The sequence below is a fragment of the Electrona antarctica genome (assembly GCF_951216825.1).
Source record: "Electrona antarctica genome assembly, chromosome: 9".
NCBI classification, from domain to species: Eukaryota; Metazoa; Chordata; class Actinopteri; order Myctophiformes; family Myctophidae; genus Electrona; species Electrona antarctica.
Genome location: NC_136790.1, coordinates 44,088,127 through 44,103,502, shown reverse-complemented (window position 1 = coordinate 44,103,502; position 15,376 = coordinate 44,088,127). Strand labels below are relative to the sequence as shown.

The window sequence follows — 15,376 nt, the reverse complement described above, 5'->3', positions numbered from 1 at the left end:
CTTCAAGTTAAGTTAAGTTACATTTAACCTTGGAAAAAAACTGCTTTATTGGAAAAACACACCCAAAAAACTACGATGAATCGTTGCATCCTCACTCAGTGGCATGTTTTTTTTTTGTACTGGCATTTAGGGTTAATACGGATGAGAACTATACACACCGCAGTGTTTTCGGATGCAACGATTATGATCTGCAATGTTTTGTAATAATGCATGTTACGTGTTCCACCGTGTCAGGGTTAGTTATGGGGGGCGGCCTCATGCTCATCTCTGTTATGTCCACAGACGTTTTCGTCTAATGCTGTTGGCGTGTGTGTGTGAGGCGAGGCTGGTGCTTTATTGTGTGCACCTGCTCTTTGTTCCATGAGAGAGAGAGAGAGAGAGAGAGAGAGAGAGAGAGAGAGAGAGAGAGAGAGAGAGAGAGAGAGGGGCGCGACAGGTGGCATTCAGACCAGACAAACACCTTTCAACCTCCTGGACCACCGTTCACCTGGGTTAACACTGGGCCACGTCGGTACACTGTGTGCGTGTGTGTGTGTGCAGGATGCATATTTGCTTTCTCGCTGCTGTTAACAGCTGCCTCCTGTCAGTCGCATGCGTGTGTGTGTGTGACACTGTGTGTGTGTGAGACTGTGTGTCTGTGTCACACACCCACACGTTTGTGTTACTATATTTGTGAGAACATTCTTAGGACGGCTTTAAATACGGCTGAAAGTAACCTGAACAAGATCTACAAGCTCACAGAGAGCTTGTAGATCGGCTATCTTCAAAAGATTTGTTCGACAAGCTCACAATGGCGATGCGCCGCATTGTGAGCTTGTAGATCAGCTATTTTCAAAAGATTTGTTTTGTATACATTTGAAAACTTGACGAGTACTTTTTCCACCACGGACTAGAGTTGTGGGGCCATTTCGTAGTAACACACACACACACACACACACACACGCGCGCGCGCCCACACGCACACACACACCTGATGTCTATCTCCTACCTCGTTCATTCCGTTATACATGATGTGCCCCATCTTTAAGAAGAGTGTGTTGTGAACACAGCTGTGGCCTAATTTCTCAATGCCATGTGCAAAGAAACGGGACGCAGAAGGAAAAGGAGACATATGTGCCGTCGTCGTGTGTTTCGCCGCCATGTGCATATTTGTTACAGCCTGTGGTTTTAATTTGGACACATCATGGCTGGCTGCACAGATGTATGAATGTAATGGGGCTTTTCTTTTTGTCTTAAATACCTTTTCAAGATGGACTTTTTTTTGCAGAACGAGATATGTCCGATTGATCTACTACCACATATTGCTATTACTGCGTGCGTGCGTGCGTGCGTGCGTGTATATAAGTTGTTTACATTGTAAACATGTTGATTCTGAGGCCAATATCTGCCCCGTTGATTCTGTTATTGAGACGTCATCCTTAATTTCCTGACCATACGGAGTAGGGAGTATGCCGGGTTTTGGATCCTGTGTGTGTGTGTGTGTGTGTGTGTGTGTGTGTGTGTGCGCGGTGGCTTGCCGCAGGCTTTGCCTCCCCGTGGCGAGCTGGCACTGGCCGTGTGACAGTCCAAATGTCTGCATAGAGCCCTCCTTCCTGCCCCCCCCTCTCCGTGTTGGAGAACAGGTGGAACGATGGCAGGCTGAGGGGCACAGGGCCGAGAGAGAGAGAGAGAGAGAGAGAACAGGAGGTGGAGGAGTCATAGCTGTATAAGCCATTAAGAGCTGGAGGACCTGATTCTACTACAAATGCCAAATTCTAAATCATGACGGTTTTCTGAAAAAAGCCTATGTTTCTAGTACATCGGTGGTTCTCGAATCCTTTTCACGTCAACGAACCCCAAAATGATATGTATTCGGCCACCGACTTCTCCCATCTGAAAATATGTTGTTCCATTCCAGCTGACCGCGGCAGAAGCAAAGATTTTGAGTTAAAAACGTTTGCAGTAAAATAATTATATTTATATTATATATATATATTTGAAGGTTTGCGACACATTTTCATGATTTAATACAAAAAATGGAAGCATGATGAAACTACAAGCGTGTAGATCTGCCGTTTTAAAATAACGGTTGAAGCTCTTATAGAAGCTGAGGCGACACAGGTGCGTTTTCCAGGTCTTAATGGGATAATGAGACAGATGAGTTGCAAGGCAGGCACACAGACGGCAGGGAGACAGGTTGCTGACGATGGGGTGAGCAGCGAGGAGAAGGAGAAGAGGAGGTGAGAGGAAGGTGATTGAGCAGGTGCAGCAGGCTCGCCAAACGCTGTCTCGATGGCGCCGTGCGTCGCAGGCAGCAAAGCAAGCAAGGGCCCCCCGGCCCCCCACCTCGACTTTCCTCTGCGTCTTAACTTTGAAATGTGCCTAGATTTATGTGTACGTGCCTGCCGTGTGCATTCGCAGGTGGTAGAGTCTATATTTAGACGAATGTCGTGCGGTCCTGTGTGTGTCGTTTTTCCAGCATCGTTGACGTTGCGTTAGAAACTTTTATTTAACTACTTGTCATGTTTTTAAAAACGTAATGTGTTGCATTGACATATTGTGAGCTTGTAGATCGGCTATTCTGAAGTAAAGTAATTAATGAGGAAATCACCTTTTTTGGGGGTGTGCATTTTCCTGCTTTTATATTATTTGTACATGCAGATATTCTCCCAGCAGCGTTTCAACTTGTCAACCATCATCCCAGCCCCTCCGGCGGCCCATGAAAGGCCACTGGGAGTTCATAGCAGTGTAAAAGGATATAGTGGGTGTCATTGAAGCCAAAGTCCTTTAAAAACCATGAAACCACGTTTTAAAAAGCTTGCTCTCCCCTGACCCGTGACCCGCCAAGACCTCGGCTACGTCTGCTAATCGCCCCCTTCTTCTCAAAGCCGTTTTAGAAGTGTCTGATCCACTCCTTTTAAATGGAGACAGGATCCAGCCTTCATTGGACACCCCCCCCCCCCCCCCCCCCCCACACCAACCAACCAACCCCCACCCCGAGAAAACACAAAGACGCTCTCTGATCCCACACCGGCTCTACGACTCCCCCCCCCCCCCCCCCCCCCCTCTCTCCGTAGCCCCGTATCTGGTGGTCTCATTCATGGGTGATGACACATTGAGAAGTATGCGTTTAACATTCAAAAGCTTTCGCGATCTCGTTAGTAAAGCGTGAAATAGTGCCGACCTTCTCTCTCTCTCTCTCTCTCTCTCTCTCTCTCTCTCTCTCTCTCTCTCTCTCTCTCTCTCTCTCTCTCTCTCTCTCTCTCTCTCTCTCTCATTCTCCATTGTGTACGCCTCCTCCTCCTCCTTCTTCTCCATAGTGGCTCAATGAGGTGGAGGCATTCTTTCACACAATGGCTCTTCTTCAGCACTTCTTCTGTTATGGATCTCAATTGGCTGGTGGGGTGGGGGGGGGGGGGGGACTTGAATCCAAGACATCTGGTTCTTTTGGTTGTGGTGTGTGTGTGTGTGTGTGTGTGTGTGTGTGTGTGTGTGTGTGTGTGTGTGTGTGTGGGGGTGGGCGTGCTTGTTTTCTTCAGCAACAACAATGGCCTGCGTAGACCTTAAGTTTCTGCATCAAGTGAAGCCATTGAGCTGATGAGCAAAGTTAGCGACGTAGTCTTTTCTTTAACTCACCGGCCTCCTCTCTCTCTCTCTCTCTCTCTCTCTCTCTTCTCTTCTCACACAGAGAGCCATCTGCTCATCTGTGTGTGTGTGTGCGTGTGTGCGTGCGTGTGTGTGTGTGTGTGTGCGTGAGTGTGTGTCGGCTGACGGGACTCAGAAAGAGTTAAAACCCCTCCCTATACTTTCTCTAACTAAAGTTTTCCAAGAACCTAGTCCCTCATTCTTGATTCTTCCAACGCTTTTGTCGGTCAATGAGTGGCTATACGTCGCCACGCAGCATTGTTATTTAAAATACAAACGTAGAGACTTGCCTATTCAGATGTACTGCAATTGTGACTGTTATGAATAGAAGTATACAAAGTGAAACTTTTAAACTATGTATATATGTAGAAGCTCATAATTCTCTGTCTATGTTTGTCATTTTGCCAATCAAACATGGCAGTAAGCACTCTGAGCCCCCCACCACTATAAACGGTACTTTTTGGCCAAAAGGGGATTTTGTTTCCACCGGAAAAAAAATACTTTTAGTTACTCCACTGCGCCCTCTACCGATATTGCCCAGAGGATTGCCTCATAGAGAATATTTTTCCTCTGGTGAAGAAAAATCCCTTTCTGGCCAATAAGTACCGTTTATACGTGTTTCGGGGTGCTCCCACTTAGGAAAGTAGGCTTTCTAATTTATTTACGCTAAAGACGAGAGGCTGGTTTGCCTTCATGCGAGCGGCGGAAGTCGAGAGTAACATAGCTCTAAATGCAACGCATTAGAGCTATGGACCAGAGCTAGTCTTCTATATGGAAGCATCCAGCGCATAGATCGAGCTTAAAGATCGCTTATTTGTTATTTCAAGATTAGGTTATTAAAGAGTATTTGAAGTCATCAAACTAGCAATGGAATGTTTAGAAGCATCTTCCATAAAAAAAAAGAAAGAATGGTCTCAGGAATGCCATAAAAGCGAAGGTCGATATCTCAAATCAGTGATTTCTTCTCATCGATAAAACCTTCAGTCGTGAGATTTTTAAAGTTTTGCTTTAATTATTCAATTTGTGAAAAAGGCCAGCTCAATTACTCAATCACTGACTGAAGTACTGAGCTGAGGTCAAGCTGACCTCCTCAATTAAGAACAGCTGACTGGCAGGGGGCAAATTAACCCTGGTGCAAACTTAGCTTCCGAACCCCACTACCATTGCTGACTCTCTTTCTCGTCTCCCACCCTTGTGTCCACAGACCGTAGAGAGAAGAAGAGTCCTGCCATGCCCGGTTCTCCTGTGGATGTGAAGATTCACTCCAGACCAGGCCCTAGCAGCAGCAGCAGCAGCATCTCCATCATGCCCCCCCTGCCCTCCGTCAACCCCAGTGGGCCGCGGCCAGGATGCTTCTCTACCACAGCATGTAAGTATATAAGGCCTGGGACTGTTAGAGAGGCAGGGGCTGTAAGAGGGCACTTTTGGACGAAAAAACAGCTAAAATAGCCGATCTACAAGCTCACTCATTCAACCTTTATTTAAATTCTCGGAGAGACCATTGAGGGAATACTAATCGCCTCCTCTTCCTCTGTCCCTGCCCCCCCCATTCCTCTGTCCCCGCCCCCCCCCCCATTCCTCTGTCCCCGCCCCCCATGCCATGCAGTGACCAATGGGCACCACCACTCCCCGCCCACGCTGCTCAACGCCGTGCCGTCTCCGCCGCAGCGCTACAGCAACGGTCCTAGCTCCTCCTCCTCGTCGTCGCTGGCCAATCAGCAGCTGCCGGCCACGTGCGGCGCGCGCCAGCTGAGCAAGCTGAAGCGCTTCCTGACCACGCTGCAGCAGTTCGGCAACGACATCTCCCCCGAGATCGGCGAGAGCGTCCGCAACCTCGTCCTGGCGCTTGTGGTAAGCCCGCCCGCGTCAACCGCCATTTTGCAACCGGATCTTTTTTTGAGTGGTGCAACCACTCCTATAGACAGCTATGTGTGTGTGTGTGTGCCCCTGTGTCCCTGTGTCCAAGCACGAAAATATATAGCGTTTGTTCACCACCAGGTGTCACTGTTGCACAGCCTAACACAGTTACAGACACACACACAGGCCAGGGAGGAGGGCTTGTACAGTACAGTACAGTACAGTACAGTACAGTACAGTACAGTACAGTACAGTACAGTACAGTACAGTATCTGCCTGTGTGAACGTAGCGTAAAGTCAATTAATACAGTTAACTTAACTTGTAAAACTACATTTATCTTTGAAATTCTTTTATATAAAAAAGGTTGGATGACATTCTTACATGTTTCCTTTTGGTTTGTGTGCAGAATTCAACGGTCACCATTGAGGAGTTCCACTCAAGGCTTCAGGAGGCGACCAACTTCCCTCTGCGCCCCTTTGTCATTCCCTTCCTTAAGGTAAAAAAAACAAAAACTTTTAGCCTACCTGTCTCCTTTTTAACACCGCAAAAGCATTAAATCAGAGCGGAAACGGCAACGGAGCACAATTAGCGACGCACCAGGCGCCATCCCGGATGTAGCTGAAGTAGCTACATGTAGCCAAAACACCCCCGAGGCGATCGACAACAACGGGAGGTATGACTAATTCTAACGCGACTAGCGAAGGGACCGCAATGGCCCGTCTGAGATGGAATGATTTAGATCTAGAGTTATTCACGTTTTAAGATTTTCGAACTGAACGGCTAAAATGGGGGCGGAACATTTTGGATGACGTCCCAACTGGAAATGACATCGAATGTTGCCCAACAGACGCTCCCAGCCTGTGGAGTGATGCGATCGGTTTTGATATCAATAAATCTCCGTCCTTTTATTAATCTCCGTCCTGGGCGACGAGCGTTACTATTTGATAGGACGGAGTCGGAGAAGTCCGTCTATGCCGCTCAGGGTGTTAACTCTTTGAGAGTTTCATGGATTTCTATATAGTTTTTAGACTTCTCTATGGCAGAATGGCGTTTTTGAATGATTTATTGAAAATTCTCTGTTGTGAATGTGTGACAACGAAAGACCTTCAGAGAAAGCTTGGCTTGTCTGCTTCCAGGACAAAAATGAACTGAGTTGATAAAATGTTTAGTTGTGGTGTTGGAAGCCATTTAAAAGAGCCTGCATTTACACTGGGTAGTGTTTCTAGGACAACAAAAAAAGTTATGACCGGTTGAAGTTTTATTTTCTAAATATCTTTTTTTCTGCTGGGCGTACATAGCCATGCAATATCTCATTTTAAAGGGTGAGTTGTCTAGTTCAATTAAAATAAAATAAAAAGTTTCTCACATGTACCACTGTAGATATTTTGCCATCTATAAATAGCATGGTCAGTCATGATCAATCTGACCTATCCAGCTAAAAGTCCCCCTAGCTCTGAAATGGAACATCATATAAACTCAATTCTTTTTTGGGGTAAAATTAGACATTCTAACGCACATTTTGATATATACCATGTTTACATAGTCTTACCAGTACCGTGTCTATTCATGCATGTATCTCAAAAACCTGTTGTGAAGAAACAGTTTTGATAAAAAAAACTCATCCAAGGACATTGTTTTGATATGACTTTGTGCCCATGATATGTATCAAAATATAGACTTGAATGTATACTGTATTATAACAAAAAAATTGGGTTCTTACCATCTACCGTTACAGAGTAAATCACAGTTGAAACTCGCTTAGTCAAACCATAAACCTCAGACTAGTGAACAAAATAGCCATGACAGGTCTAACTCATTGTAAAAGCTTGTCTTTTATTTTGTATGACTACTAACATAATACAATTATAATAAATATTACAGAAAATAAATAGGCCTACATACAAAACAGTTGTCCCCAAACTCCCCAGTGTCCCCAAACCACTGCATTCCAGTTGTTCTTGACGGTGTGTGTGTGTGTAGGCTAAATTTAAAAAAAAACAACAACTGAAATGAATGAATGCATCCGGTTCAGTGTCGGAGAACTCCATCGCAGTCTTGACTCTTCGTCTTCATCATCATCATCATCATCATCATCATCCTCCTCCTCCGATGCCAGTTCTAAATATATAAAAATAAACATTTAGCTGTAGTCAGCCCGGCCAATAGCCAGTTGGGGGGGGGGGGGGGGGGGGACGTAGGCTATCTGACATCATCGTCATCATCATCATCACACGGAGACACACTAAACAATGTACAATCATGATTGTATACAATGAATGCAATTATCATGCAAGCTCAGACGTCAATGAAACGTCATACAGATCTTATATAATACGCTACTGTTAGCTTCACTCCCCGTCCCCCCTCCGATCCTTGTAGCAACGTCATCATAACCACGCGTTGCTTCAGTAAACGATGCATGTTTGTTCTCCGTCTTTGTAGACAGTAAATAAAAGGAGCGAACATTACTCTAAAGATCAGATCGCCTATAAGGCACGCTACAATATAAAATACTTGTACTGCCATGCGTGCATGCCTGCTACGATACATTTGTACTGCACCAACCAACCGATCGACACCAACCCCCCCCTCCAGCCCTTAGCCAGCACCAATGCACCGACCAACACCATTAGCCAGCACCTTCGGTGCTGGCTAATGGCTGGGGGCCATCGTGGTGAGTCATTCTGGCGTCATGATCTGACTAGTAGTAGTATTTATCCAAGCATCTATTTGTAGCGATCATCTTATGATTTCTGATCACTATAGAAGGGCATTTTCTACAATAAGATTACCTCAAAACATTCCGGGTTGATCGTCTTCTTCAATGGTTTCCCGGTATAGCTCATCGGACGACGATGGGGAGACAATGAAAAAAGGAGGGAGGGAGCAGCGAGTCTCGCTGTAAGCACTGGACCAGGGCTACTCCGCCTGGAGAAGGCGACTGGGACGCGTATGGATCAATACTACTACCACAAAACTCGCTCAAATAAATAGTACTGCTTTCAACTTTTTCTGCTAGAAAATCGCTCGGGCGAGACGGCAAACAGGCAAAACAATGAAAACTATGAAGACTCCCTCTGCCCCCACTGTTTACAGGGGGTGGGACCAGCTTCCAATGGCAACACGTACACGTGTGTCACGTGACACGGGTTTTCTGGGTAATGTAGTTGGAATATAAGCTCAGGAATTTAAACAGCGCTTCGGAGCATATTAATATGTTTAGATTCATCAAAAACTGTGAAGACGCCAATTGGCGTCATTGATCATTTACGGAATTCTGATGAAGACGCCAATTGGCGTCTTTCATCTTCTAAGGGTTAAATGTCTCCTCCTTGTTTGTTAACCACTTAACTTATTATCTCCATATTCTGTCATAATAGTTGAACATTTGGCGTAAATAGCCGATCTACCTGCTCGTGCATGGTTGTGAGCTCGTAAACCGGCTATGTTCAGCGAGGACATTTGGTGTATAGAAAAGAAAAACGGAGGGGGATCAAGTATAGACCCCTGGGGGTCCCCGGCCGCACAACTAGGGTTTAATGGTCAAGTTATATGAAGCGCATGCAGTGGGTATAGCGTTAGCCTGTGGCCTGTCAGAATATTAAAGGTGTGATGACAGACAGCCACTATGCTACACAGGATGGAACACAGAATATTAAAGGTGTGGTGACAGACAGCCACTATGCTACACAGGATGGAACACAGAATAATGACAAAGGAAGCTGCCGCTCTACAGTTGGGTGCCACCGATATTGTCCCTATCATTTGACCCATTTAGGCCTGACCTCAAAATTTAAAAAAATCCTTCTAAATCCTCCATATTTTCACATTTTTTTAAAAATAGCAGACCTACAAGCTCGTAGCGCGCCACTCGGTGGCGCGCTATGAGCTTGTAGATCTGCTATTTTTCAATAGCTAAATTATAACAATGTTTAAAACACCAAAAGGGGTTCCCACCCAAAATGGGTTAACTGTCCTTTTGCGCAGATCACGCAAACCTCAGCAAAAAGAAAAGGACAATATCGATGGCCTCCAACTGTATGTTGTTCTATCCCATTCTGAACGGGACCCCCATTTTGGTGTTTAAAGCATTATGTTATACTTTAGCTATTGAAAAACGAGCTTGTAGTTCTGCTATTTTTTGAAAAATAGTGAAAATGTGGCACAAATCTTGAATATTTATATTTCAGAGCGAACGTTTTCAACTCAAATCTTTGCTTCTGGGAGGTCCCTGGAACAACATATTTTCAGATGGGGGGTCGGCGGCCAATTACATATAGTTATGGAGGCTTTGACATGAAACACTTTGAGAACCACTGACATAGATAGATTTTTTCTGAAAACTGTCAGGATTTAGAAGACATTTGTAGAATCGTCCTCGGGTCTAAATGTGTTAAATACTCGTCGTCTGGACGATTTAATTACGGGTCGGTCGTGAGGGATAGCGGCGTCGGGCGGCGAGGGAGTGACAGAATCATAATTTAAAGGCGAATAACACTGTATCTATCTATTGATCACTGGAAGAAGCAAAAAAACTAAAACAAAAAAAGATGTGTGTTCCATACTGATTTAGCGGATTTACCTGCTGTGAGTTTTTGTTTTTGTTGCCACTAACAGTGGTTCACATACACGTTATCAACAGAATTCAGTAAAAAAAAACGGCTACTGTAGAATTCTCCTTTAACACCTATCTGTCCCAGCGCGACCGTGCAAGCGGGGTCTATAAAAATAAAATAACCCATTTCGGTTTTCAAAACTTCGTCAGACTGCATGGCATCGGGCGCGGGTAGGAGCAGGGGGCGGGTTTTCGGGGGAGGGGGGGGGGGGCTAGTGGCGTATTCTAAAAGGTGTGTTGATTTAACGAGCAACAGGCGGGTGTAAGTTTAACGGCCTCCTGAGCCCCCTTTGTAGCCAAGGGGGAGCCTATACAAGAGTATACTTTTTAAGAGCTCCCCCCTCACGGAAAGGCAGCCCATAAATTAAGCTTCAAGTCAGTGCTCCGCTGTGTTCCTTTAGGGCCCGTACAAATCTGTTCTTTTTCCACTCCGTCCTTACCTTTCGTTCACCTCTGGAGGCCCTCTGTCTGTCTGTCTGTCTGTCTGTCTGTCTGTCTTAAGGGTGTTGGTAGAAGAGTCCTTGGGTTTAGCTAATTTATGACGCAGGGGCCCCTGGGTGGTGGTGGGGGGGACGACGACAGTTAAGAGGTATATATTTAGCACTGTATACGTACGCAAGTAATTATTTTTGTTGAGTATACCTGTACTTTACTTGCAGTTTACTACTTGATTTATATTCCGGGATACCCGTGACTTTCACTCCACTCGAGGACAAAATAATATTGTACTTGTATGACAACGTACAGTACATTATGAATTAATTATGTGTCTATATACTTTCACTCACATACTACTGGGCTTGAGTACTTTGTCTGCCACTGGGGAAGAGACACAGATAGATGGCTAGAGGAAGAGGAACGAGAAAGGGAAAGAGAGAGAGAGCGAGAGAGACGGAGAACTCGGAAGTGTGAAACATGCCTGTAAAGCGTTGCCTTCCCTCTTTTATGGGCTCCACTGTGCCATATGGAGCCACTGTGCCTCTCTCTCTCTCTCTCTCTCTCTCTCTCTCTCTCTCTCTCTCTCTCTCTCTCTCTCTCTCTCTTTTCTTTTCTTTTTCATTTGAAGGGAGCATTCAGCTGCCACGGCGCCGCCAATCTTCGCATATCCGCCCCGTTGGTTGGAAGTTGGAACCCCCCAGAAAGCCCTCCGTCCGTCCGTCGTGTGCTCAACTGACACACAACACATGTGTCTGCTATAGCTGGGGCCCCCAGGCCAGGCAGGCAGGCAGGCAGGCAGGCAGGCAGGCAGAGGGACAATGAGACATGGGTAGAAGGGTTGGGGTAATTCCATATATACCGATGAGGACACATAGCAGAGGCGTGTCCTTGTCCTTTCGAAAGCCTACACGGGTTGTGCAAGGCTACTGGCCAATTTTGGTTTAGACTAGTCATTGGTTAGACCAGTCATTAGTCCTACAACTACAACCTATCTCAAACCCTCACCCTAAACCTAACCTCCCACGGGGCAGCACACCTAAACCTAACCTTAACCCATGTCTAACCAATGACTAGTCTAAACTAAGTATGCACCCCCAACCCGTGCTTTATTAATTCTTTTTACCAGTTTTTGTACCATTGCTGTCATGGCCGTACCTTTTGTTGTAGAGCTACATGATAATAGCAAAAGACATGATTACATTTTGATCACGTCATCACAACAAAACGGTAGTTTTACGAAAGGTAACCCCGGGTTCTTTGACTATTCGGTTTCGGCTCTAAAAACAACTGATTTTTTTTTCTTTTGCCACTAATCGGCCGAGTAGTTTCTGTGACTGAATATTCGGTGCAGTCCCTACATATTATTTTCATAATATGCATTGTTAAACGGCAAAGAATGAGATGGAACAGTGCTGCTTTTGCACGGGGGGGACCACATTTGTCATTACTTAGACCCCATAACCCAGCATATATATATATATATATATATATATATATATATATATATATATATATATATATATATATATATATATAAAAATAAAACACACACACAAACCCCACTGTTTGTCTCAAATTGCACTTTTGCTCGAAAGAGGGATTGAAGGTTTTGTGTAGGTAATGCAGATCAGAAGTTCACGGTTAACGGGTAGCACGCGGATGTTTAGTTGGTTGCCTAAATCAGGGGGAAAGAAGGAGGAAGTGGGATAATTACAAACACACAGGGCTCTGGTCTTCATTAAGGAGAGAGAGAGAACGAGAGAGAGAGAGCGAGAGAGAGAGAGAGCTTATAATTTGATATCATATTTCATTGCATTGTGTTCCGCTTCCGTGCGAATCTTCGCATTGCTTTGTTCGTAACAAACAACTTGAATGAACGCTCTCTCTTGTTGGAGGAAGTTGGCGTGCAGCGAGTTAACAGACACAAGATCATAGCGTCGTCGCATGATGCGCCGACACTGTGACAGCCATTACACAAACCAGTGTTAGGGGAAAGCCACAACAAGCCAGGGTGGCAGCCACAGCAGAGCAGTCCCCACACAGACCCAGACCCAGCCACAGCAGAGCAGTCCCCACACACAGTCACACACCCAGACCCAGACCTAGACCCAGACTGTGAGCCTTCATCCATTTAGACCTGAGGACATGTCTGCTGCATCAACGTATGCATGGGTTTTATAATCGCCACTTAAACCATTTATTTTAGACTTTAGCTGGTGAAAAATGGGTAACATCAATAAAATATATCGGTGGCCAAATGCATATCATTTTTGGGGTCCTTGACATGAAATGGTTTGAGAACCACTGACATAGAAACGTAGGTTAAAAAAAACAAAAAAAAACTGTCATGACAGTAGTAATCTGGTCTCAATGGCTTAACACCCGTACCTCAAGGAGCCACCCTCCCCCCCCCCCCGCCCCGCCACACCCCGGCCCGGCCCGCCACACTGCCTCCAAAGCCAGGCGCCTGCCTTCGACAGAAGGGAGATCTGCTCTGTGTCTCTGCACTATGTACCCCTCTCTCTCTCTCTCTCTCTCTCTCTCTCTCTCTCTCTCTCTCTCTCTCTCTCTCTCTCTCTCTGTTACAGTGTTAACAGTGAGAACGAGTAGTGACACGGTGGTCTGCTGAACGTCTCGTTGTATCTCGGAAAGATCTGGTCTCCTCAGCCTACTTAATGGCATGTTGTCTTTGCCCATGTCTTCGCTCTCGCTTTTCCTGGAGTCACTGACTGGTGCATTTCCTTTTCCAGCTTTTGAAATGTATTTTTGATTTGCTGAAACAGTGTTCTGCAAAAACAGTGCCCACTGAATATTTAAGAAATGACAAACGCCCTTGGTCTGTTTTCAAGTCCCCTTACTAAAGACTCATACCCCGGCCTAACCTGACGCCGCCAGATTGCGGCGGTATTGAGTTCACAAGTTCCCTCCTCCTGCCTGGATCTGGGCTCTCTCAAGCAGAAATGATAAACCGGAAGCAGCGGGACAAAAATGATGATGATAATAATTTCGAGTTGTAGTCTTGTTAGGTTGTGTTTACATTTGCACTGTGGCAGCGCTTCAATACGTCATCAGTATCGTGTTGATCCCGCCTCTAGTGGCCGCATGCGGCCGCATATCTCTCCGGTCAGAAATGGCTCGGAGTACATCGTCTCTGCGATTTTGATTTGAAACTTTGTACTTTGTCCTTTGTCCACCAGTCGACCTTGAGGCTTAATCAGGAGTTGTAGTAGCCACGGGGTAATCTAAGCGGTGGATATTGCTCTTGTCCTCATGTCTTTATGCATGTAATTGTCTTGTTCTTTGTGTTATGTCAAATGTGTGTATATGTGTTCTGCATACTTGGCTGCTGGGTCGCAAGACAAATTTCAGTGTGAACTGACAATAAAGTACTATATCATATCATATCATATCAAACTGTGAATCTTTGTGCCTTCCCCCCCCAGGCCAACCTTCCCTTGCTCCAGCGAGAGCTGCTGCACTGTGCGCGCGCAGCCAAGCAGACCCCGGCCCAGTACCTGTCCCAACACGAGCACCTCCTGCTCAGCACCACCCTGCAGGCCTCCTCCCCTCCCGACTCCTCGGAGCTGCTGATGGAGCCTCATGGCGACTCCGCCGGCAAAAGACACAGCCCAAACAGGTTAGTTATAGTTAGAAACAACAATAAAAAACAATAGCAAAGGGCATAGAAACGGCAGCAAATCAGGCAAATACAGCAGTGAGCATGAATAAGAAGACACAAATTTGAATCCTATCAGTGGCGTGCACAGACGTTTAGAGGGGCAGGTGCTCAAGTGAAAAAAGGGCACCTTGTGCAGCGCGTGGAACCGGCCGGTTGCCTTAATAGTGTGAGATTTATAGATTTTGGGGCATAAATAATACATTAGAAGCTTTTTTTTTTTTTATCAAGAATTGATCAATGTGGCCTGGGCCGTGGCTCAGTGGTCCAGGCACCTTGGCTGGTAGTCCAGTCTGGCAGTGTGCCACGGCTTCGACTCCCGATCCCGACGGCCTTTACTGCATGTCACCCCCCCATCTCTCTCCCCATTTCCTGTCAGCCTACTGTCTGTCCCTCCATAAAAAATATAAAATAAAAAATAATTGATCAATGTCACCATGGTCCACATACTGTACAGTGAAAAAAGGGCACATTGCTGTCCAGAGGGCAAAGGCCTGCTCTGGCACCCCCTAGTGTCTATCTGTGCGTGCCACTGAAGAACACACATGAGTCAGAACAAACAGAATTTGAATCCTCTAAAAACCTTTTTCTTTGTCACACTGCAGGGGCAAAGAGAACGGCTTCCACGAGCGTCCGCCCGCCGCCGGCCTGGAGCCCTCGGCCAAGCGCATCTGCACCATAAGCCCCGCCCCCCGCCACAGCCCCGCCCACCCGCTACCCATCATCGGCGGCGTCGGCGCGGCCGGTGTCGTCCACGCCTCCTCCCAGCTCCACCCCACGCCCCCTCCGCTGCAGCACTACGCCCTGGACGACATCGCGGCGCCGCACATCCTGCACCGCGAGCACAGCCAGCGCATGCTGGAGCTCCGCGAGCTCAAGGACCGGCCCAGGCTGCCCGGCGGTAAGAGAATGTTGTTGTTGTTTTTGGCGGCACATTTTGATTTTGATTTTAGTTTTAGTCGTTAGTCTCTTTTGAATAGTTTTCATTTAGTTTTAGTCACATTTTAGCCACCTGGAATGTTTTAATGTTTAGTCTTATTTTAGTCGACTAAATATCATGAGATTTTAGTCGACTAAATCTACAGTTGATTTAGTCGACAAAAAATAGCAGATCTACAAGCTCACAACGCTTCGCGCTGCGACGCGTTGTGAGCTTGTAGATCTG

General features: G+C 46.1%; 1 protein-coding gene across 3 annotated transcripts in view; it reads left to right on the top strand.

The window, feature by feature from the left end:
- The window catches only part of cbfa2t2 (CBFA2/RUNX1 partner transcriptional co-repressor 2), a 49,937-nt gene that overhangs the window by 21,727 nt on the left and 12,834 nt on the right, over positions 1-15,376 (top strand). For all 3 annotated transcript variants that reach the window (XM_079509202.1, XM_079509204.1, XM_079509203.1), the window contains exons 2-6: positions 4,829-4,993; positions 5,231-5,475; positions 5,889-5,978; positions 13,979-14,172; positions 14,817-15,112. In XM_079509202.1, coding sequence (XP_079365328.1) covers positions 4,829-4,993; positions 5,231-5,475; positions 5,889-5,978; positions 13,979-14,172; positions 14,817-15,112 — 990 coding nt within the window. The remainder of the gene's footprint in view (positions 1-4,828; positions 4,994-5,230; positions 5,476-5,888; positions 5,979-13,978; positions 14,173-14,816; positions 15,113-15,376) is intronic.